General features: G+C 45.5%; 4 protein-coding genes across 7 annotated transcripts in view; 2 read left to right on the top strand and 2 right to left on the bottom strand.

Annotated features, from left to right (window-relative positions):
* Nucleotides 1-897: 897 nt before the first annotated feature.
* On the top strand, nucleotides 898-4,792 carry mto1 (mitochondrial tRNA translation optimization 1). Its single transcript, XM_068754502.1, has 12 exons — nucleotides 898-1,087; nucleotides 1,158-1,357; nucleotides 1,458-1,575; nucleotides 1,675-1,973; nucleotides 2,326-2,438; nucleotides 2,529-2,719; nucleotides 2,815-2,945; nucleotides 3,401-3,605; nucleotides 3,724-3,895; nucleotides 3,977-4,086; nucleotides 4,176-4,333; nucleotides 4,500-4,792. The coding sequence occupies exons 1-12, from the start codon at nucleotides 898-900 to the stop codon at nucleotides 4,668-4,670; spliced, it is 2,058 nt and encodes a 685-aa protein (XP_068610603.1). The 3' UTR covers nucleotides 4,671-4,792.
* On the bottom strand, nucleotides 4,690-9,106 carry LOC137910423 (tectonic-3-like). The gene is made up of 14 exons (XM_068754860.1): nucleotides 8,815-9,106; nucleotides 8,595-8,709; nucleotides 8,414-8,511; nucleotides 8,184-8,296; nucleotides 7,968-8,076; nucleotides 7,685-7,797; nucleotides 7,567-7,605; nucleotides 6,449-6,523; nucleotides 6,244-6,363; nucleotides 6,064-6,162; nucleotides 5,869-5,972; nucleotides 5,632-5,779; nucleotides 5,180-5,314; nucleotides 4,690-5,058 (listed from the first exon to the last, which is right to left on the bottom strand). The coding sequence occupies exons 1-14, from the start codon at nucleotides 9,104-9,106 to the stop codon at nucleotides 4,807-4,809; spliced, it is 1,812 nt and encodes a 603-aa protein (XP_068610961.1). The 3' UTR covers nucleotides 4,690-4,806.
* A 1,325-nt stretch (nucleotides 9,107-10,431) lies between these two features.
* Nucleotides 10,432-14,486, top strand: sult1st6 (sulfotransferase family 1, cytosolic sulfotransferase 6). The gene is made up of 7 exons (XM_068754513.1): nucleotides 10,432-11,213; nucleotides 11,748-11,876; nucleotides 12,268-12,365; nucleotides 12,540-12,666; nucleotides 13,307-13,401; nucleotides 13,488-13,668; nucleotides 14,353-14,486. Exons 1-7 carry the CDS (start codon nucleotides 11,027-11,029, stop codon nucleotides 14,463-14,465), a joined length of 930 nt encoding a protein of 309 aa, XP_068610614.1. The 5' UTR covers nucleotides 10,432-11,026; the 3' UTR covers nucleotides 14,466-14,486.
* A 491-nt stretch (nucleotides 14,487-14,977) lies between these two features.
* The window catches only part of atp2a1l (ATPase sarcoplasmic/endoplasmic reticulum Ca2+ transporting 1, like), a 9,886-nt gene continuing 1,963 nt past the window's right edge, over nucleotides 14,978-22,900 (bottom strand). Inside the window, exons 4-24 of one of the 4 annotated variants that reach the window (XM_068754500.1) lie at nucleotides 22,322-22,426; nucleotides 21,338-21,476; nucleotides 20,653-20,733; nucleotides 20,463-20,548; nucleotides 20,084-20,381; nucleotides 19,832-19,998; nucleotides 19,633-19,721; nucleotides 19,433-19,535; nucleotides 19,218-19,349; nucleotides 18,980-19,096; nucleotides 18,672-18,890; nucleotides 18,473-18,584; nucleotides 18,000-18,223; nucleotides 17,695-17,915; nucleotides 17,399-17,601; nucleotides 17,225-17,310; nucleotides 17,009-17,142; nucleotides 16,753-16,870; nucleotides 16,517-16,634; nucleotides 16,148-16,183; nucleotides 14,978-15,316 (exon numbers count right to left, since the gene is read on the bottom strand). In XM_068754500.1, coding sequence (XP_068610601.1) covers nucleotides 16,179-16,183; nucleotides 16,517-16,634; nucleotides 16,753-16,870; nucleotides 17,009-17,142; nucleotides 17,225-17,310; nucleotides 17,399-17,601; nucleotides 17,695-17,915; nucleotides 18,000-18,223; nucleotides 18,473-18,584; nucleotides 18,672-18,890; nucleotides 18,980-19,096; nucleotides 19,218-19,349; nucleotides 19,433-19,535; nucleotides 19,633-19,721; nucleotides 19,832-19,998; nucleotides 20,084-20,381; nucleotides 20,463-20,548; nucleotides 20,653-20,733; nucleotides 21,338-21,476; nucleotides 22,322-22,426 — 2,757 coding nt within the window. In that variant the 3' untranslated portion in view covers nucleotides 14,978-15,316; nucleotides 16,148-16,178. The remainder of the gene's footprint in view (nucleotides 15,317-16,147; nucleotides 16,184-16,516; nucleotides 16,635-16,752; nucleotides 16,871-17,008; nucleotides 17,143-17,224; nucleotides 17,311-17,398; nucleotides 17,602-17,694; nucleotides 17,916-17,999; nucleotides 18,224-18,472; nucleotides 18,585-18,671; nucleotides 18,891-18,979; nucleotides 19,097-19,217; nucleotides 19,350-19,432; nucleotides 19,536-19,632; nucleotides 19,722-19,831; nucleotides 19,999-20,083; nucleotides 20,382-20,462; nucleotides 20,549-20,652; nucleotides 20,734-21,337; nucleotides 21,477-22,321; nucleotides 22,427-22,900) is intronic. The other 3 variants (XM_068754501.1, XM_068754498.1, XM_068754499.1) reach the window with 3 other exon arrangements.

The raw sequence follows: 22,900 nt of genomic DNA, 5'->3' as shown, positions 1-22,900 counted from the left end.
ATCGGACAAGTCCAAACCGGAAATGCTAAATATCGGACATGAGGGGTCTGGTTGCTGATTGGACAGAAGCACTGTCAATCATTCTGACTTTCGCTACAGGTTTCCCGTAATTGAGCAGCAATTAGTAGCAATTGAGTAGTAGGTAAGAGAACAGCGTGAGATACGAAAATATGTTTTGCCGTCATTGTGGTAAAAAGTTACCCGAAGAAGAACGGCCGAACTATTGCAGTGGTTGCGGCAAGAGACTTCAAGGGATTCTGGACAATGAACCAACCGCATGTCAACTATTGCATCATAAGTGTGTCCCGCATCAAAATTATTACTGATAATGTCTTCGGTGGCAGCCATAATTACAAATGAACTTTCTCAGCAATCAGCATCCGGACCTCTGCATGTCCGATATTTAGCATTTCCGGTTTGGAGTTTTCTTGTTTGCGTGATTTCATTTCTTGTTTGCGTGATTTCGATTCTTGTTTGCGTGTTTTGTATTCTTGTTTGCGTGATTTCATTTCTTGTTTGCGTGATTTCATTTTTTGTTTGCGTGATTTCATTTCTTGTTTGTGTGTTTTCTATTCTTGTTTGCGTGATTTATTATTTGTGCGCGTGTTTTTTTCTTGTTTGCGCGATTCCTTCTTTATTGTGTGCGCTACGATTTGTTGTTGTGATTTGCACTTCAGGGCCACCGTATCTTTACCTATATTAGGGTTATAACACATTTCCGTGGCCCCATTACCCAATTATTATTGATTGTCCACCTATATTTTCACTGTAATATCAAGTATTGTCTAAATAACGCCCGAGCAAAGCGGTTTTCGCCTCGAATGTTCCCTTTCAAAGTGTCGCCGTGCCAACGCTTTCTGATCACATCACACTCCCTCTTGCAGGTGAACGTCTCACATGCTGTTGAAGAAGATCCCCCCGCTCAAGAGACTCCTTCTGCTGCTCTCCAGGAACGCCAGCGGCGTCCCCCGACAGCAGTATGACGTCATTGTTGTGGGTGGAGGTCACGCGGGCACCGAGGCCGCAACGGCAGCAGCCAGAGCGGGAGCGGAGACTCTCTTGGTGTCACAGAAGATACACACCATTGGTGAGAGGAATGGCTTCGTTGAGGAGACGGCGTCCTTCCTTGCTTGATTCAGGATTTTCTGTCGTTCCAGGAGCCCTGTCCTGTAATCCATCTCTGGGAGGAGTTGGAAAGGGCCATCTCGTGAAGGAGGTAGATGCCCTGGATGGGCTTTGCGGTCGAGCGGGAGACTGGGCTGGGATCCATTTCTCCATCCTGAATCGTAGCAAGGGTCCTGCGGTTTGGGGGCCGAGGGCCCAGCTGGATCGGCAACGCTACCGCGAATATATCCAGGTATCAAAGGAGAGACGTAAACGAAGGTTTCCTTTTTTGTTTTTTTGCGTGAATTACAAAATGCAATTCATTTACGTCTCTGCCGGCTGTTTCTGTTCAGTCTGAACTGCTGTCCACTCCCAGGCTGACCGTACTGGAGGGATCAGTGGAGGAGCTCCTAGTAACAGAACCGGACCCGGCTGAGCCGGGACAGCAGAGAGTCACTGGGATACATTTGGGTAGGGTCTGATCTTTACATGTGAAATACACATTGTAAATAAGTTGACAGAAATCGTTGTGAGCAATCGGTGAATGATTTTTGCACTTCTTCTCCTCAGCGAATGGAAGCCACCCGATCTCAGCCAGCTCCGTGGTTCTCACCACTGGTACTTTCCTGTCTGGGTCCCTTTTCGTTGGCAAATCCACATCGCCAGGAGGTCGGTTCGGAGACGCCCCGTCAAGTGGCGGGTTGTCCCAGACGCTGAGGGAAAGGCTGGGGCTGCGGACCGGCAGGCTGAGGACCGGCACCCCGCCTCGGCTTGTGAAGGAGTCCGTAGATCTTTCCCTGGCTGTGCTTCATCCCCCCGACAGTAATCCAGCTCCTTTCAGCTTCCTGAATAAACACACGCACTTCAAGGTGACGTTTACGTGAAGCGGCATTTACCGAAAACGTAACAATTCCAAGTCATTATAGCGAATCGGCTGCTTGACTTGGAGAGCACAATCACGACAAGGTGCCGAATCTGGTCACAAACATAAAACACAAAGTGATGAAATTGCTAATTTTTTTCAGCCAGTTGAGAATTTTTTTATCATTTCTGATGTTTTAAAAAGTACAATATAACATCACAGTTCAAATGGGGCCGTTATCTTTGGTAATTGACCGGGTGCTCGGGGGGGGGGGGGGGGGGAGCTTAATCTGATGCTGTAATCTTCAATTGAGTCCTTTTTGTAATTAATACAATCTTTATTTCTTAACTCTTCACTAGCCTGAAGAGCAGCTGCCTTGCCATCTGACTTATACCACCCCGGGTGTTGAGAAGGTGGTGAGGGAGAGTCTCCATCTAAACTGTCACATACACCAAGACGCCAAGGGTCCCCGGTAAACACGCACACACATACACACACAATGTAAACGTGAGAGACGGCTCACATCGTCTACAAACTAACCCCCGGCTCTCCTCTCTCACAGATACTGCCCCTCCATCGAGTCACGAGTGATTCGCTTTCCGGGCCGAATGCACCCGGTGTGGCTGGAGCCAGAGGGGTTGACCTCTGACCTTTTATACCCTCAGGGCCTGTCCATGACGATGCCCCCTGAAATACAGCTACGCCTCATCAGAGAAATTCCCTGCATGCACAAAGCTGAGATCCACACACCAGGTAACGGAGCCCAACTCTCGTCTGTCAGCACTGTGACAGATGTCTTGCTGAATGTTTCTTATTTATGTATTTTCTTTGGGGGGGGTCTGTTTCAGGTTATGGTGTGCAGTATGACTTTGTGTGTCCCACTCAGTTAAGCCCTGCACTGCGGGTAAAAAGCACTCAGGGCCTGTTCCTAGCGGGTCAGATCAATGGAACTACAGGATACGAGGAGGCCGCTGCGCAGGTATTGGCTTATTTCTGTTCCCCGTGTCGCACATTTAAGAGTTCATACGTCGCATTTATTTGCTGTTCATCAAAAGGATATACATTTAAACGGTGCCCGAGCCAGTCATGAACCTAGTCTGGCATCTGTAGTATATTCAGCCAGCCACGCCGCTTTCTGTGCAATATCCCCCCCCCATCATCATTGGTTTATTAAATCTTACTCCTCCCCTGTTTAGGAGTAGATGCTGCATGTCTTGGAAAAATGGGATATGATAATACAAGTAGTTAATATTGCAGTGATATAATTTTTTTATAGGTTGTTTAGCCTCTTAGTCGCCGTTTAATTGAATATCAATAGAATAACTGATCGGCGTCCATTCAGAGGAGGATTTTTGTCAAATTTACCGGCGTTATCTCGAGACTAAATAACTTCATGCAGGATTTAGACCTGTGGAAACCCCCTCGTTTCCGCAGGGCCTGTGGGCGGGGGTGAACGCTGCCCGCTGGGCGCTTTCCCTGCCTGAGCTGGCTTTGTCTCGGACAGAGAGCTACATTGGAGTCCTCATTGACGATCTGGTGAGTCGAGGGGTCTCGGAGCCCTACCGCATGTTTACCAGCCGGGCGGAGTTCCGAACCTCTCTGAGGCCAGACAACGCCGACCTCCGCCTCAGTCTGAAAGGTAGGCACCGGGTCAGTCGCTTCAGTCGCGCTTTCCAAAATACGGTGGAGCTCGGACCCCCTGAAGGGTGGCATCAGGCCTTCTGTTGTACTCGCTCACGGGATTTTTCCCTTCCGAGGTTTTGAGGAGGTGGGATGCGTGTCCTCCTCACGCTACCAGGAAGCTGTGAGAGTGAGGGGCCTTCTCCAGGACGCAAGCGCCGCCCTTCAGGCTTTCAGTCTCGCCGCTTCCACCTGGAGAGAAAAGCTGCCAGAGGTCGCTATAAGCGACGTCAAGAGCACGACACTGACGTGAGCGACAAATGTTCCATTACAAGAGAGGATGCATCGTCTGGGATTGAGTTTCTCTTACTCCGCCGTGTCTCTCATCAGCGGGACGGAAGTGTTGAAGTATAACGATGCTACCTTTGAAATGTTGGCATCTGCGTTCCCAGAGTACTTTTCTCCTTACGTGGAATTCTCACAGAGGATCAGGATTGAGGGTAATTATGGATTATGGCCAACAAGACGCATTTGCATCAACTCTAAATGTGTTTTCAAGTTATAACGCCGCCCCTTTCCTGTTATTCAGCGGTGTACAAGCCTTACTGTGACCTGCAGAAGCAGGAGATTGAGAGAATTCAGAGGGAGGAGAACATGTCTCTTCCAGAGGACATGGACTATTTCTCCCCGCACGTGTCAATGTCTCAGGAAGTCAGAGAAATTTTGGACAGAGTTCGACCCAGCACCGTAAGCCTGCACATTCATTCGGAAAACTGTAGCCCTTTTGACCTCGGAGCAGCGAAAGCATGTCTAGCTGAAAAAGAGCTTTTCTTTCAGTCAACTTGGCTAAATTAAGCACATTTTTGTGAAGTTGCCAATTAATTTACAGCTAATAACATGCTTTGTCCACCAGCTGGGCGCCGCTATACGTCTGCAAGGCGTAACTCCATCTGCGATTGTCCATCTCCTCAACTACGTAAATAAGACGAGACAAAAGAAGAGACGAGCCCACGGAAACCATCCAGACCGAAAGGAGACGAGAGAAGAGGCGCGATATGCTGGGAACGCGTCCTTCTCCAAGTGAAATGATGACTCAAGATATTTTGTCACGTATTTATTCCTGAAAATGTTTACAATTGGGAAAACTATTTACATTATAAAGCAGTAAAAAAAATGAGACTATTTATTCCAGAACAGAAACCTCACTAGCTGCTCTCCGGTCACGGATCCACCTGGAAGAATTCTAATCTCGTTATTAACATCAGTGTGAACAGCATTAAACTCCACGTGACCTTCTTAGTGCCGCTGCCGTTAATAACGACGTGCCCATCCAGCTCAGCCGCGCCTCTGGTGAAGAAACCAAATGGAAACTTCCAATTAGGCCGAGGAGAACCCCAGGGGGGTTCTGGGTAAACAGTTGTGTCTGCAAACGTCACTTCTGTGGTGAGAGCAATAGGGGACGACACGGGATACTGGAAAAATAAAAATAAGACAAGACTCTTGTTTGAACATTTTCCTTTTATATAAACATTTGTTGGACGGATCATTTTTTGATGCTGGCCTTAAAATAATCTTGTATAAATATGTGCGTACCTCGAAATGTTGACACTTGAAGATGTATTTGGCCCCAAGAATGTAGCTCTGGGGATGGTCTAAGAGACCCTGGCGAGCCCACAGTATTTGGATAGAGGCGGAATTGGGGAGGACACAGCCTGTTTCACGCGTTTCCTGAGGGTATAAAATGAGATCAAATATACTTTTGAAAATTCAGGAATAATCTGTATGAATAAACTCGTCAGCATAACCTTCTGTCTTTGCCTTTCAACGGTGAAACTATTTATCGTAGCTTGTTTATGTATTAATTTCATGAAACTTCATGCGCATTTATTGGAGCAGTGCCTTTTTGATATTTTGGACATTTTAAAAATGTTTTCTCTCTGATATGAAATCAATGGAGAACTATCGCGCACATTCAGATAATCCAGAAAAGTCGAGTTTTTAAAATTCTCTTCTTCAAAAACATAACATTTCAGAGTCAGTGGTACCTCCAGGTTGACGGGACACTTGTGGGTGATGACTCTTGTCCAGTCTGGCTGGGAGCCCGAGTTCATGGCGATCACGTCAGGAACGCCAATTCCCTGCAATACCCTGTAAATCTGAGCGCGCAGCTCTGAGCAGTTAGCAGACGGAGGGCTGAACGCACAGAGAGCAAAGTGAGACATGAAACCCAGCATTGTAAGAAACAGCAGTTCAAATTAGACCCAGAACTAGTGGATGCACACCTGAACATGCAGCCAGTGATGGCATTGTGTTTGAAGAGGACGGGTGTTCTGCTGCCGGGGACAGGGGAGCACTCCCCATTCTGCGACACCCCCAGCGTGGACACCTGACTCACTGTCAAGGGATCCTGGATCCAAACCTGATTGTATGAAATAAATGCTAGCTTGGAGAAAGGTCGCCGCTGTTTGTGGGGATACAGGCTCCACTCCTTCATCAAAGCGACCCACGATAGGAGATCCGGTTCTGAGTCCGACGGCAGGGATTGGAAGTCCCGGAGTGGGCTTGGCTGTCGCGATCTGGAAGAAAGAAATGGCTTTAATGAGAGCTTCAAACTGCTGCTCAAGAAATGTTAAAGATCTGTGGCTGTAACAGGCTACCTGGAACTGTACAGAGTGCGTCTGCAGCAGCAACTGATCCGGAGCCGCATCAACCAGAACTATGTTCACCGTTGCATTTGTGAGCTCCCCTTTGCCCGTGTATCCAATGACAAATTCCACCTGGGGAAGACAAGAAAACGAGAATGGATTTCCCATTTAAAGAAACGACGACCGTAAATGGAAGTCGCCGTTTTATCGTGCTCACCTCTTTCACAACATTGACACAAGAGTCGTTTTGTTCTCTCGGTGCCGGCCAATCAGAAAGCGGAGTAACGGGGATCTGGAACGAGAGATGGTGCAGCTCCTTAGGAGAAAAAACCTTTTGAAATGGAATCAAGTATTGGTATGAAGTATTAATTTTGTTAATTCACACACTCGACCTCTAGAGGCCGATAACTCCACACTTACGCAGCCGTGCTCGTTTGCTCTTTGCTGCAGCTCAGGGATATGGGCTGGGTTTATTATTTGTTCATGTAAACTGGTTAATGTAAGACTGGATATGTTATATTTGTGTGTGTGTGTGTGTGTGTGTGTGACATTGCATCTGTCCTTGCAGCTGATGCAATGTTTTTTTTTTTTTTTTTTTACAGGACTTGGCCACTGCAGCTCCCTCTCTTAAATGTATTCTACCATTTCTCCTAAGAATAACAGTTACATGCATATACTTTGTCCATATCTCAGAATCAGAATTGATTTATTTGCCATCGTCAGTGAAAGGATTCAGGAACTAGGATTTCTTTTTCTCGGTGCAATCGTGCAACATGAAACATAAAATAACAACAAATAAAAAAATGCAAAACTACAGCAACTACTATGTTATTGGTAATGCAGTAAATATATATTTGAGAGCTTTATATAAACAAGAGTATTTGTTCAAAGACAGTGAAGCCAGTCTAAGTCAAAACGAAGCCAAGTTACAGGACTCAGCGTGTCGTTCTGCTATACATGAGTCAAGCGAGAGCAAATAAGGGAGGGGTGTGTCAGTGTATATGCGGCTTGAACTTTAACGTGAACTAAGATGCCAAGGAGAGGTGAGTGAGGGACAAGGAACATTTGTTTATCGTCTAAAATATGGCGACAGGTGCAGACTGTATCTTACTAAAAGGAAACAACGTAAAAACGTCAAGGCTACGCGAACAACGGAATAGTGCCCAGTTATCTGAGGACACGGTGCAACAGGCTAAAATGAAGACAGCACATACAGTAGGTTTCCATTACACATGCCAACCATAAATCAACTTCCACCGCGGAACGTGAAGCGCCACCTGTTAGCATTCCAGCTAACGCCACGTATGATTTAGAGCTGCGCAATCAGCAACTTACCATAAAATCGGACACTCGTGTCATCTCAGCCACCGGAATCTGCAGATAAAGTATTTGTGAGATTGTCGCAGGAAAAACTAGCGAGATCTAAAAGCAGTCGGCGCAAGCCGGCGCTAACCTTGCTCAGACTCAGGTCGGAGAAGTAGGAGTGTGCATTGAGAGTTGGGTCAGTGCTGCATGACCGGCGAGTTAGCATGCGGGTGCAAGACTGAGACACAGACCTCAAGAACCCTGCAAGCAGAGGAAAAGAGATGCCATTTAGAAACAGACACTACAATTAGTGGCAGCGGTTTGGAGATCTAAAGCGGGTACAATATATTACGCATTATATATGCATCCGCTGATGTCTGTTAAAGGCTGATTTTTGAAGCCGAAACAGAAAGCTCGGACCCTTAACTTACTCGCAGGGTTGCGGTTGGTGCAGAAAGCAGAGGCAGTCCCTGGAGACGGCTGACGAAGAAGACCGTGCACAGACGAGCTGGGGAAATATGTCTGGATGACATCATCAACCTACAAAAACAATCGGTCTCATTCATTAAACACAATTTCTGCCATCCAAGTTTAAGCACCATTTAATATCTCTCTACGACCGTCACGATTAAAAGGACAACATTCACCCTGTAGAAATGTCTGCTGTAACTGCTACTTGTAGGTGCCAGTGGCGAGAAATGGTACGAGTCCCCTAAAGGTGGATGCGGAGACAAAGCTGGGAGAGATCGGGGTTTGTTTTCTGTTGAGAGAGGTGCATAGTTTTAAAACATTTAATGGAGGATGCATCCATGTCACTCTTTGTGTGATAGCACTGACTGAGGTTAGATGAGATATTCTTGTGATCTAATGTACGTACCTTCAGTCCGGATGCAAAACATGGAGTCAGTTATTGTGACGAGAGATAAATCCACGTTAGCCCCGAACAGCAGCCATTTCTCAATGCAAACTCCAGAGCTGCAAAATATAAAATATTTGCCTGAATTGCTCAAACGTGCATCTTATGCCCTGCAAATGAACAGCATGTGCAGAAGTCTTACGGTGATTTCTGTGGACATCGGGCGAAGACGGTGCTCAAGTTGGCAATACCACAATCGACTGTGTCACAACAGCAGCCGATGTCGCAGAAATCAGGTGTTAAATCGCACAGACAGCCTGGATAACACAAGAAATACTCAGTTTTACACGGTTTATGGGTTTTTTATCAATTAATCAATTGATAAACCAATTAAAAAGCCCAAAGAGCTCGGCGTTAACTACCCCCGGAAGTCACCACAGTTTGGGCAGTGGTGGCGAAGGGTGCCTCGGTGGGACCGTCAGACCCCACGTGGGTCGTGGCGTCCAGAGTGACCGCCTCGTCGGCGCCGACACTGGCTGTCTCCACAGCCGCTGTACCTCCCGGAGGCGGCGTCACCGAGCGGAGGAGCTCCCCGTCTGTAGGGCTGACATTGGCGGCGGAAGTGGCCCCCGATTCTGTAGCTGCATTTGTCAAACGCCCACACAAGACGACGAATATCTGAACCAGACGCCATCCACGCATCCATATTCTCATTTCGCCAGTCCGAGCCTAGCTAGCTAGGTAGCTAGCTGGCTAGCAAACCTCCACATAAACACTGACGTTTAGCCGGAATTAGCTCACATCCGCCGCCCGTTACAACACCAGAAGCCAGCCGATAAAATAGAACTGCCTTAGGGGTGAACAAGAAACTCAGAGAGTGCATTTTCATGTATTTCTCTAAACATGATAGTAGATTTTTCAACACAACAAACAACAAAAGGGCAAGCCTCTTGTTACCCCGGAAGTGATCACCTCGACTTCCGTTTCCAAGAGAAACTTGTTTTACTACCGTAAAACTTGTAAATGAAGACAATGAAAATATTTAGTAAATTAATTAAAACATTTAGAACAGGGGCTTAAAAAAAGAAAAGGCTTAAAAAAATCACGTCTTGTATCATGTAAAAAATGTGCATTCAATTCCCTCACCAAAAATCACAGTCAAAAAGTGGTCCGATATGTACTATCATGCAAAATGTCTTCTGGATCTGATTGATAATAATAATAATAATAATAATAATAATAATAAAAAGGCTTGCAATTTTATTGCCTTAGATTTACTACATTGCTTTAATAAAACAGAGCAGATTATCAGCAAGATTTACTGCATGGAAGATAAGCGATGGAGGCGGCTCTCGTGAGTTGTCTGGCTTCACTCTAACCTTTCCCTTTGACAACTATGCAGCTTTTACAGCTGTGGTCTCAGAAGAAAAGAAAATTCTGACCTGAAGGTCATTCACATTCGATATTTTTTGTCTACATAGTAAAGTAAACACTGAGCTTCCTGGGTGGGGTGGGAGCAAACAGTTCTCCATCAGCGTAACCTCTCTGTAGATAAAGTAATTAAAACAGAAGAATGTGAAAAACTACGACAGACATTTAGCATTAGTACACAAAATTAAATGCCCCCCCTCCTCCAATGTTAATTTCTTTATCTGTAAAGATTGTGTGCCTAAAACACATATGTCAAAGGCCCGCGGGCCACATCATAACATAATACATTATTAAGGCAACTTTGCACCTTCGCTTTTTTTCATTGAAAATTTGGTGGCGCAGTGACTGCATGAAATCTGACACTTATACAACTGGTTGTGGTCAAACAAAACATAATGTTTACTCAGCTCAATCGGATTGATAGTATGCAGTCCAGATTGAACCCTACACACACTTGCATTCCTAAAGGCTGCAATGAAAAACTGTCACCTTTATTGAGCAGTCCATCGCTGATGTTTAGTTTAGGTCCAAAAGTCTTTTAGCTATACAGGATCTATAAATATTACGTCATCCTCAAAGGGTTGGGCTTTCTTTTCAGTAAATAATTACACAGAACCCATGTCTTTATTGACCCATAATCTTACATGAAATAATTCTACAATGACTTATCTGACTATACAATTAGTGACTTTTTGTCTTTTTAGAAACTCTCTCTTTTTCCCTACTCAAATTAAAGCAGAAGCTTTTTCCAAACATGCAACATTACATAAGGACATTTTAGAGTATGCCTGCCGGCAAATGTTCCAGCGATAATCATCAAGAACTCGACACAAACACTCCCAGAAGTTCCAGTTGAGACCATTGGGGGAGGGAAAACGGAAATAATCTCAGATATCTGAAACATTCGGGCTCCAGCCGGGACCTCAGGAGTGATTATTTCTGGACTCAGATGTAGTGACAGAGGATTTAAACTGAAAACATTGCGAAATCAGGACTCAGCCACGAGGAGGAGACACAGCAGGAGCAGTAAATGTCCGGCAATCAAGGAGGAGGAGGAGATTCATAAAGATATAATTCAGATTAACTGTGAATGTTTGACAAAGGTCTGAAAGCCTGCAGGGAGGGGAGCGGTGGAAAACGGGATAGCTTTCCTTTGGTCTCCGTTTCTTGAGTTCCTCAAGTAAAATTCTAACGGCTCCAGTCATGACAGAGAAAGACGCGCTTTCCTTCAGCCAGGCCATCATGGAGGCCAGTGCCTCTCTGACACGCCTCCCTCTCATCCCGGTAAAAGGAGTTCCTCTCATCAGCTACATCGTTGAGATCTGGGATTCCATTTGGGCTTTTCGTCCAGACCCCTCAGACATTCTCATCGCCACTTACCCAAAAGCAGGTACAGATATATATATATGTTTTTGTTTGTGTTGTTCTGCCTATTTGCATGGCTGTTTGTCAGAATGATAACTCAAAAAACAATGAATGGACTTTGATTAAATGTTTTTCAGAGGTATTATATATTATACAATGCCTTCATCAAAGTCTAGATCTATTTACATTATCTGGATCTGCATTCAAGTTGCATTTGAGAGCTGGTGATCCAGAGTGTTTGATGTGTTTGATTTTGTGCAATGCCTCTGCAAACATATCCCTGACGATAGCAGCAATATGAATGTCTGTGAGAAGGACAAATGGCCCATATCTTTATCCAGCGCTCAGATGTCTTTTATTTTGAAGGCACCATGGTTAATCTGTGTGATAATCAGAATTTGTTATTATTATTATTCACTCATATTTATCCATGAATAACAGGACAAAGACTGTAAATACAGCATCAACAACACGAATGTGCAGCAAACGTGTAACTCACACTGTTGAGATTCAGGTCATGAAAGGAAACTTGTGCTGATTTGTGTTTTGGGGACTCCAGGGACCACATGGACCCAGGAGATAATCGATCTGCTTCTACACAACGGAGATGCTGTGGCCTGTAAACAAGCCCCGACACACATCCGCAGTCCTTTCCTCGAGATCAACTCCCCACCCCCCATCCCTTCAGGTGTCCATGATTTGTCCTAATATTTTGATCCAGCCGCTGGAATTATTTTCACTGTAAAACTTTGACGGCGATTTACAGTTCACTATGTTAAGTATTCAGCGGCAATAATGTCACGATGACATGCGTTAAACCGCAAAGCAATCTTGTAGAGATGTCGAAACGGCACTTCAATAGAAAGCAATCATTTACAGGATCATACTGTAAATGTAAGGGTAAGCAGCAGTGCATCATGGGAGTGTCAAATTAAAAAGGTACAGTCTCAACGTCCACTGAAAGCGGTTGCAATTTTTTTTGTGCGTCTTATGAATGGGGCACACTGGCTTAGACGGTCTGTCCGTCTGTCCATCCATCTGTCCAGCAGATGTGATAATGGCTTTCTATACACTTTCAGGTCTGGATTTGCTGAAGAAGATGAAGCCACCCAGACTTATAAAAACACATCTTCCATTTGCCTTGCTGCCACCTGGATTTTTGGAAAATAACTGCAAAGTAAGACCGGATCAGATTCAAGTGTGATGCAACGCTTTAGAACATTAAGCAGTAAACATAAATGTTTACGATATAGTGCACGTAAAAAGGGTCAGAGGTGCTCTCTGTAATTCCTTCATCTTATGGTTCCCATTCTCTCCCTGACGCTTTTGTCCCACCTGATCATGTGCAAAGATCGTGTACGTGGCACGCAACGCCAAAGACAACCTGGTGAGCTATTTCTACTTTGACAATATGAACCAGTGCCACCCCGAGCCCGGGCCCTGGGAAGGGTACGTCCACAAGTTCATGCGAGGGGAGTGTAAGTAGACTAAATCACATGCCATTCTACTTGAGTAACTTCCTGCTATTCTTGCTGGGGGGGGAAATGTTTGTGAACAATTACGCAAGTTAATTTAATGGTTTCGTAAATGCTTCTCATCACGAGATATAAAATGTGCCTCAGTTGCCATAATGAGATTAGCAGCACCCTGCGAGGAATGCAGAATGCAAAGAATGTAGAAGAATGTGAAAACTGGAAAAGCACTCAGAGAGCACAAACCTCCGCCAAGCAGCTCATTCCCCTCCTAATTGGATTGGGAAAAAATATTCAAAAAAAATATCCAGCAATCCGAATCTGATCCGTAAGAAATTTGGTGGTGAGATAGAGGCCCCCAGCCGACACGATTGTGTCAGATCCCATAAACATTGGTAAATAATCAACCGAGATATTGATTTGAAGCTCCATTGAGTGCAATGTTAATGACAATTTCAAAGAAATCCAGAATCCAGGATCTCTTCTGGATCATCACAGAAATGTAATGCGCTGTTCCTGCATTCCAAACATTTCCTGAAAATGTCATCAAGATTCACCTGTAACCCTTTGAGTTCTCCTGCTTTCATCCTGGACCGTGTCGTCACGGCTGGATAAACCTGTATCGAGATGAATCTGGTTCCTACAGTGTCGTGGGGCTCCTGGTACGACCATGTGAAAGGCTACTGGCTGGAGAAAGAGAAGAGGGACATCCTCTACCTCTTCTACGAGGATTTGAAAGCGGTAATGAGAACCCGTTGCACTTCCTTTAACATTTAAAATACTGAAGCCTATTCTACAAACGTTTGCCACTGTGCGTACCCCAACAGAATCCTCGGCGTGAAGTGGAGCGCATCATGAGGTTCCTGGATTTATCAGTCTCTGATGAGGTCATCGACAAAATTGTGGAGATTACATCCTTTAAGAACATGAAGGAGAATCCAATGACGAACTACTCCAGCATCCCACCATCTGTTTTCAATCAGTCGGTCTCTCCCTTCATGAGAAAAGGCGAGTCAATCTGCTCCTAGTCTATAGTAATGATATTGATCCAAAATATGAAGATTGCTGACTAAGACAGGGATGAAGACTGATCTGCATTGGCTGATCATTGGCTATCAGAAATATATATAAATATATATATATTATTTTATATGAATATTCTAATTCTAATTGAAATATTATGTAATGCAGTGGAAAAACACAACAGCATAAACTAGACTCACTGCTCTGATACTGTGTAAGAGTATTTTTTCATCGCCTTGGAAAGCATTTTGCAGTACACTGGTGCCTCCTAGAGGTGACCAGATGTCTGACCTTTAATTCTTCTGCTATCATGCTTCAATGTAGCTGAAATGATTAGCCGATTGATTGCTTTGTCTACAGGTAAAAAATTAGTCACAAATTCTCCCGTAAAAATGGATGAAAGTTGCTGTTTGCAGCTTCTTAAATGGGAAGATGGATGTTTGTCTCAAATTTTTGGTCTATTTTTCAGCCAAAAAAACGAAACCAATTCGGGGCTCTTAGAGATAAAAGAAAACCACTGATCCATTGAGACGTCAGTTGTTATTATTATTACAACCCCCACTCTCTGCAGAAAATAATATACAGACTGTTCTTTTTTTATGATCACCATACAGTTGTGATTTTCACCTCTAATACCATTGTGTTCTCTTGTACGTTCTTTCATTACAGGTGAAGTAGGTGATTGGAAAAACCACTTCACCCCCGAGCAAATCAAGATATTTGAGGAAGATTATGAAAAACAAATGAAGGATGTCAACATACCATTCAGGAGCCTCATCTAACAGAACCTTTCATTTTCAAATCCACACAAGCCTGCAAATCAAAGACGAATGAAAGGACAGAGCGTAGCAATCTGTCAGCGTATCCGAAGCGATGAACACACACGATGTTAGGTTGATGCTTAAGAATGCAAACGTATTAAAATGTGCTCCACAACACAGCTATGCACCAGTTTGTTATCATCACTTTATTGCAGCTTATTACGTAAACAATATATAAGACCAAAAGTGTTGTGACTGAGTGTACACGCCCATTTTATGTCATGAGATCTCCACCAGAGTCTGTTTACTGCATAAGAATGCATCGAGAACACAGGTAGCTGGAGGCATGTGGGTGTTGTTTTTCTTTTTCCCGCCCATATGAAATCATTTGCAGCCCTAACACCACGCTTGTACAGAGGCCAGCCGAAGCCGGAAGGCCGCTTTGAGACACGAGGAACAGAGACGAGAATAAATAGCATGAGCTGGAAAGTCAGTCATATGAAAATGGACAGATGACACAGAAACACAACAGCTGAGAATATCCAAGTTTAACAAAAAAAAAAAGAAAAAAAAAATCACTTTTAATACATACCGTACTTTATTTTTTAGAATAAAATCTTAAATATTTGAATAGTTTATCAGCAAGGATGCTTCTCCCCATTTTATTTCAATCTCCTTCATTATCTATAGGTTATGTTTATGTAAATGTTTTTCCTTTTATTATCTTTTTTATAAATTTTTCTGTGTTTTCTCCTCTCTTTCTATTGGTTGGCTCACTAGGGTCTTTGGCACTTCCTCTCTCTCCTCTTGTCTCTTTCTCTCCAACCCTTAAGATCGTCTTCTTCTACATCTCTATTTAGCTTCTTTACCTGCTGAAGAGAAAATGCACAAATGAGCCACAGAAAGAACCAACACAATGGCTCTATTTTCACCAGGGCCAAACTTGTAGCAATGCACTATTGTATTGTTCATATGAGGCCTGTGTCAAACTCACAATTCAAAGCTCTGAGTGGTTTGGGATTTAATTTTGGGAATAAATACTCACAGAAAACCAGATTTTCTTGAAAGGTAGGATACTTTTCAAGAAATATCTGGGTTTCCTAAACATGGATACGAGCAGCGTAGCGGTTACATTTGAAACATCTTATTAAAAATTTGACAATATAATTTTCAACTCCCTCTATTGCCTGTAAGCAGTACTTTATTTCTCAATAAACACACTATCATTCATGATCTTCACATATTAGCATTTTGCTGTAAATATGTGTCTCCTTAAGGATCTCTATCCGCTTTCATTATAATGTGCTGGTGTTTCAGTACTGCTTATAAACACTGAATGAGGGTAAAAACGCTTCGGTCAAACTCTCGCTGCAGACGGAAACAACCCAACAGACACACAGTAATGCTGACGCTGACAGCAGCGACTCAGAAGTGATTTACTCGCCTCCTGAGGCGTCGCAGGAACTGGTATGACATCATAAATAACAATAAGCACAGTTCAGAGGAGGACACCAAATACACAGAGCAGCTGGTCTACTCAGAGCTCCCGTCAGTCTGTCTAAGATTGTCTTTTTTGGGGGCGGGTGGTGGGGGTGGGGGTATTTATCACAGCAGCAAAAAGATTTGCACAAGAGCAGAAACATATATACGATAAATACATCAACGCACAACAGTAGCTGCACACAATGGTAGCCGTAGAGTACCTTGCTTTAGTTACAGGTTAATGATGGTGGTTTATTCTGGAAATTGACAAAAAAAAGGGGGGGGGGGGAGTGAGTTAATGATGAATGGAAGAGGAGGATGAAGGTGTGAGAGCAGTCAGGAAGATGAAAACAGTGAAACTGATAGAGTTGTAGACAGATAAAAAGAGGTGAAGCACAAAGATGATGAAGATTACACTTGTTAAAATATGAACAAAAACACGGCAATATTAATAGGATGATATTGGATTTAATAATCAATTTTTTTAATTAGATCAGTATTTGTTTCCAAAGAAATAAAATACATTTGATCTATATATATATATTTTTTTAACAACACCAACAACAACAAAAAAAAGGTAAACTACTTACTCTCAACGTAGTTGCGGGCAAAAAACTTCAACACCTCATCAATGGCGATGACAGGGAAGGACAGCTTCAGGACCATTAACCACTGTTCCACGTTCAGATGTTTCAACTTGAAGACCATCTGGCGGGCCAAAAAGAATGGTAGCGTTAAAGACAACAAGTAAATGACTTCTTAGAACTCGGACAATTCACGAGGATCTTTCAAATCAAACAGTTTGGAGCGCTGGCGGCTGACTCACGGGAAGAGGGTCAACATAGATGATCATGAAGTGCAGGGACATGGAGAGAGTCATGGCGGAAAGCAGCCAGAAGTTGCTCCATGGGGGCATGCGCAGCAGAGACTGGTTCTCAGACAAGCTTAAAAAAAGAACGAAAAAAAAAAACATGACAGGTTCTTATTTCAAAATGCACGCTCGGCTCTAAAAAAACATATTTTACATTGTAGAACGCTAAAAAAGGGCGTTTTTTCCTGTTCAACACACTGTAAAGTGTTACCTGTTGAGAGCATTGCACATTTCAATAGTGACCAGCACAGACAAGGCCATGGTCATGGGAGGACACGCCTCAAAGATCTCACAGTCGATGCCGGCAAAGTCCTCATTCTCTTCATGACACTGCATGAAGTGGGACTGCGCAGGAAAGGGACAGGACATTTCAGGCTCTGCAAGACGCTGCTGCGAGACACTACCCAAAAGAGAGACAAATGCTAACCAGCTGGTAGTAGGAGACGCCGGGGCCGGCGGTATCGTAGATGAACCACCAGGCAGCACCAGCAACGGTGGCCCAACCCACATATCCTGTCGGGGAAGGTCCGCAGCATGAGAGCAGTGCTGGTTTTCATTCCTCTGCATTTAAACCAAAGACTAACACGCCGGTCTTACTTACCACCAATAGCCATATATCTGAAGAACAGCCAGCCAGAGATCAAGGGCTCCTTGGGGGAACGTGGGGGCTTGCCCATGATGTCCAGATCAGGGGGGTTGAATCCCAGAGCAGTGGCGGGCAGACCATCAGTCACCAGGTTGACCCACAGCAGCTGGACAGGGATCAGGGCCTCAGGAAGACCCAGAGCAGCAGTCAGGAAGATACTGGAAAAAAAGGAAACCATGACCAACTCAATGAATGGCTAGCGACAGAGAGGAAGGGCGTAGAAGAGAGCGCGTGCTGCCTGCACCACCCACCAGACGACCTCGCCGACGTTGGAGGAGATGAGATAGCGGATGAACTGCTTCATGTTGTTGTAGATGGCTCGGCCCTCCTCAACGGCAGCCACAATGGAAGAGAAGTTGTCGTCAGCCAGGACCATTTCAGAGGCAGACTTGGCAACGGCAGTGCCAGAACCCATGGCGATGCCGATCTCAGCCTTCTTGAGGGCGGGGGCATCATTCACACCATCACCAGTCTGGGGGGGTGAAGCAGCCACCGCGTAATGTTACACACGCTACATGGACAACTTGAGGGTGACCTATGGATGCTGAGCTGTTACCATTGCAGTGATGTCATCGAAACCCTGCAGAAACTCCACAATCTTGGACTTGTGGGCCGGCTCCACCCGGGCAAAGCAGCAAGCCCTGCGCACAGCGTCGGCCTGCTCACTGAAGGGCAGGTCGTCAAACTCACGTCCGGTGTAGGCCTTGTCAGTAACATCCTGGTCCTCAGTAAAGATGCCAATGCGACGGCAGATAGCGATGGCGGTTCCCTTGTTGTCACCTTGAAGTAAGAAGACACACTGATATGTCATATTCTGTCCAGTGTCCCCCCCCCCCCCCCCCCCCAATAAGAACGATTTAACAGCAAGGACATCATGGGCGGACGATAAATCTAAAACACACACTCGTTACACGGCATAGCTCGGCTTCTGTTTATATTGAGATACTAATTTATTCCTCTAAATGGGAATTACTGCCAAAACAATACCATGTGAAATACTTGTAATACGTGTAAAAGTACAATATGTACCAGTGATCATGATGACACGGATTCCAGCATCTCTGCACAGTTCAATGGAGGAGGTGACCTCCTTGCGAGGAGGATCCAGCATACCCACGCAACCGACAAACGTCATGTCAGTCTGAGGACAGAGGATGAATGGAGCCATTAGATCCCAGCTTTACGGTATATCAACGCAGTTCAACATCAGCGCCGCCAAGCGCTTCACCTCATAATCAGCAAACTTTCTCGAGTCCTCGAGGTTCATCTCCTCCAGCTTCAGTGGGGCGTCACGGGTGGCGAGAGCCAAGCAGCGCAGGGTGTCGCGGCCGGTACCCCAGTCCCTGATGACAGACAGGATCTTCTCCTTGATGGCGTTGGTCAGGGGCACGCGTGTGGTGCCGACACGCACGTACGCGCACCTGTCAATCACGCCCTCGGGGGCACCCTGTGGGAAGATGCTGGTCATTTCCTGTTCGCTGGGACGCTTCACGCTTGTCTGATCAAAGGCGGTGGGACGCAATGAAAGAAACTCGCCTTCACAAACATCTTGGCGCCGCCGTCGCCCTTGGTGGGAGAGCAGTACACCGACATGGACTTCCTGTCACGGGAGAACTCCAGAGTGACGTTCTTCCTCATGAGCTGCTTGACCACCTGTTGGAGGACATAAAACAATTTACTTTGACAGAAAATCTGTCCCATTTGTATATTCTAATATAACTATAAATATAACTAGCCATCTTTCCAAACAGCGGCGTGGAGGGAAGACACTTACGGCGCAGCAGGCGTTGGCTCTCTCAACCCTGCTCAGGTTCTTCACGTTGGAGTTGAACACGTTCATCTTCTCGACCAAGCAGCAGAGGGCGGTCTCGGTAGCCTCGCCCACCTTCTCATAGATCTTCTTGGACTAGATGAATGGCAGGAAACAAGCGGATCAGCTGCGGGAGGTCAGTGAGTTTCAAACATACCACGCGACTGCACGAGCGTAACCTCGTTGTAGTCCAGAGAGGAGTCATTGCACAGGGCGCAGATGGTGGAAAGCTCAACGAGGCCGTCATATGAACTGCAGTTGGTCTTGGCACCTCCCTGGGAACTGAAGGATCAATCCAGAATTGCAAATAGATGAAAGGCGGCTCACGTGCACGTCGGCGTATGACTGATGCCGGATTGAGGACAGAAAACACACTTACACCTCTCCCTCGGGGGTGTACTTGGAGCCAGAGATGTCAAAGGCATCGAGATCAACATGATCGCCGTCAACAGTCTTGACGATGAACATCTGCAGTGGAGGAAAGAATGAAATCGGATCCAAAAGTAGCTTCTTCTCTTTTTTTTTTTTTAGGGACGATCTAATTTCCTTTCTGAATGTGCCCACAGTTTGACCATCACCTTGGTCACACACATCTGGTTGGTGGTGAGGGTGCCAGTCTTATCTGAGCAGATGACGGAGGTGCAGCCCAGGGTCTCCACGGAGGGGAGGCTTCTGACGATGGCGTTCTTCTTGGCCATGCGGCGGGTGCCGAGAGCCAGGCAGGTGGTGATGACAGCGGGCAGACCTGAGAGACGTCGGTGAAAAGTGTGACAAAGAGGCCGCGTTGGAACGAACGCCACCTGTCGGGTTGGATGGGATCCTTCTCTCACCCTCAGGGATGGCAGCCACAGCCAGGGCAACGGCGATCTTGAAGTAGTAGACAGCGCCACGGATCCAAGAGCCGCCATGGACTGGGTCGTTGAAATGGCCGATGTTGATGGCCCAGACAGCGATGCAGATCAGGGTGATGACCTTAGACAGCTGCTCGCCAAACTCATCAAGCTTGGCCTGCAGAGGGGTCTTCTCCTGCTCGGTGGCAGCCATCTGGTCACGGATCTTGCCAATCTCGGTGGCGACTCCGGTGGCCACAGCGACACCGATCGCCTTGCCAGCAGCGATGTTAGTGCCCTACAGAGAGCACGGAGAAAATAAAGGTCAACGGTAGGGGAATTAAATGAGGTAAACTACTGAAGCCACTAATCCACTTACAGAGAAAAGCATGTTCTTCTTGTCCTGGTTGACAGCTCTGGGGTCAGGAACAGCCTCATTGTGCTTGATGACACTAACAGACTCACCTGAGAGAGAGAGAGAGAGAGAGAGAGAGAGAAATCAGAAAATCGACTTAAAACTACAAAGAAAGGACTAAAAAACAGATTAGGCACGTTTCTGGAAGCCTTACCAGTAAGGATGGACTGATCAACACGCAGGGTGGTGGACTTGATGGAAATAATCCTGATGTCGGCGGGGACTTTGTCACCAACTGTGGGAAACACAAGAGAAGCCAAAATGTACCCTCATGTTTGAGCAAATAGAACAACACAAATACTGTTCCTGTTTAGAACATAGGATGAATGCAGCAGTGGGGGGGGGGGGGGGGGGGGGGTTATATTAAGAAATATGTCTCGTCTGTGATGATCAATTTCAATGGAAAAATGTAATATTCAAAATGTATCATCAAATGTCTGAAGGAGCTTTCTTTCCTTGGATTTGTTAATAGCGCGCATTAAATTGACGCATGCATGGCCCAATAAGAATGAACCGCCACATTGTAAGGGGGAGGGGCCAGCCAGCTCGATAGGCAGGTGTGCAATGACACAACTGGGGATTGGCAGGGAGAGAAGAGGTGTGGCCAGGTATTTATACTCATCCCTGCTTTCCCGCAGTCAGCATGTTTTCACAGCAGCACTATTCCATCCTGCCTCACTTACATTGCCTTAAAAAGACATAAGGCTTTGCCTCCAGCCTTTTACACACACACACACACACACACACACACACACGCATTTCTTCGTTTACCCTAGCAGAAACAGATGTGTAGCTGAATTCTGCTTTACCAATGAGGGTCAATAAATAATCAATCTTACCGGACACCTCCACGATATCTCCGGGGACAATTTCTCTGGCCTTGATCATCTGCACACTCTTCCTGTCAGAACGGTAAACTTTGCCCATCTCGGGCTCGTACTCCTTGAGGGCCTCGATGGCATCTTCAGCGTTACGCTCCTGCAGAATAAAAAATCAGAACAAAAAAAAAAAAAAGCGTGCGTTCAAAAAAAGAAAAACGAAAGAGCCCGAAATCTGAGAGGAAACCCAATGCAGGTTGCACAGAGTTTACTTAAAACTTTAAATCCTTCAATAGAAATCCAACGCCTCTAATCATTAAGCTGATGGCAGCGTGCCTGCTCATCCTAGATTGGATGTAAACCACACTCAGTCTGACCTTGGTCTGACGATGTCCTCCGGCGTGATTGAAGTCATTACACACACAGCGATTACATACTGATGCATAACCAACTGATGACACACGAGCAGGCCAAATGAATCATCCCATGGCAGCCATTCCATCTGAAGCCGGTTAACTATATGCTGTTTCTGATCTTTGTGCCGTAACAATTACCAACGACTGTGTGAATCGTAGATCTACAGAGTTTAATCAGTGACACACAACGTAAATCTTTTGAAGCACTTTGTAAATTGTTCTGTTCTAAAATGAGAAGAACACAGGCGAAGCGGCTGATTTAGACACTTGGCAGAGATGCGGTAACAACAGCATAGGGAGTGATGCGTGGCGTGCGTGCAGAAGTGCTTGGCTTGCACAATGCGGGTCGACCTTCCCTGAAATCGATGTCACGGTGAATAAACTGCTAATTCAACGTGTCACCCCCGTGTTGCAGCTGCAGTTTCAGCGTGCCGACCGGCGACTATTTTGAGCCTCAAAGCTGTAAAAGTGATAATGTTACAGTTGTGCAACGGCGTCGGGGGGGAAGAAGCCACAGCAGTAACTGGAACCCGTGTTCTTTGTGTCAACCATTGGGGGGGGGTCGATGTGTCTGGATCTTGCCACCAACCTGCCACACTCCGACGACGGCGTTGGCGATGAGGATGAGGAGGATGACAAAGGGCTCCACGAAGGCGGTGACGGTCTCCTCGCCTTCCTCGAACCAGGCCAGCACCTGAAGCCAGAGCCGGAGGGGAAATCGTCAACAGGCTGCACAAACACAATTAAAAGTTTACTTCATAGACTTCAATGTGTTATATAATAAATAATAATAGGCATTTATATTTGCTTTTATGCGTTTAGCATGATTTCATATAGAATATAGTATATAACATGCAAACCATGTATTAAAAACAGAGGAATATATACGCATCTTGATTCCTGATTGTGAAAATGCATTGTCATTATGCGATTACGTAATTGTTGTTAATTTGATCTCGGTGTCCCATAACTTCTTGCTCCTCCTGACTTCAACCCTCTTTTGGGGGAGGCCCTTCGTGCCTTCCTTCACGCCTGACCTTTCCCGAAGGATTCAGTTTCTCTCCTCAGCTTGGGGCTTTCTTAAAATAAACCCTTACCCTTCAGCCCCCCTATACTTTCCTGACCCCCTGTCGCTCACTGGCTCCTCAATATTCGCCTTCTAAGGCCA

Source organism: Brachionichthys hirsutus, chromosome 21 (assembly GCF_040956055.1).
Source record: "Brachionichthys hirsutus isolate HB-005 chromosome 21, CSIRO-AGI_Bhir_v1, whole genome shotgun sequence".
Lineage (NCBI taxonomy): Eukaryota > Metazoa > Chordata > Actinopteri > Lophiiformes > Brachionichthyidae > Brachionichthys > Brachionichthys hirsutus.
Note: the sequence above shows the minus strand (reverse complement) of the source record. Positions and strands in the feature narration are given on the sequence as shown.

Excerpts from the sequence above, each read along its gene's own strand:
- mto1 (XM_068754502.1), top strand. The coding sequence starts at position 898 with ATGCTGTTGAAGAAGATCCCCCCGCTCAAGAGACTCCTTCTGCTGCTC. Across the intron at positions 2,720-2,814 it reads AGCTGAGATCCACACACCAG|GTTATGGTGTGCAGTATGAC; the intron begins GTAACGGAGCCC and ends GGTCTGTTTCAG. Across the intron at positions 4,087-4,175 it reads ACAGAGGATCAGGATTGAGG|CGGTGTACAAGCCTTACTGT; the intron begins GTAATTATGGAT and ends CCTGTTATTCAG.
- sult1st6 (XM_068754513.1), top strand. The coding sequence starts at position 11,027 with ATGACAGAGAAAGACGCGCTTTCCTTCAGCCAGGCCATCATGGAGGCC. Across the intron at positions 11,214-11,747 it reads CGCCACTTACCCAAAAGCAG|GGACCACATGGACCCAGGAG; the intron begins GTACAGATATAT and ends TGGGGACTCCAG. Across the intron at positions 12,366-12,539 it reads TTTTGGAAAATAACTGCAAA|ATCGTGTACGTGGCACGCAA; the intron begins GTAAGACCGGAT and ends TCATGTGCAAAG.
- LOC137910423 (XM_068754860.1), bottom strand. The coding sequence starts at position 9,106 with ATGAGAATATGGATGCGTGGATGGCGTCTGGTTCAGATATTCGTCGTC. Across the intron at positions 7,606-7,684 it reads CCGACCTGAGTCTGAGCAAG|ATTCCGGTGGCTGAGATGAC; the intron begins GTTAGCGCCGGC and ends CTTTATCTGCAG. Across the intron at positions 6,163-6,243 it reads CGCACTCTGTACAGTTCCAG|ATCGCGACAGCCAAGCCCAC; the intron begins GTAGCCTGTTAC and ends TCTTTCTTCCAG.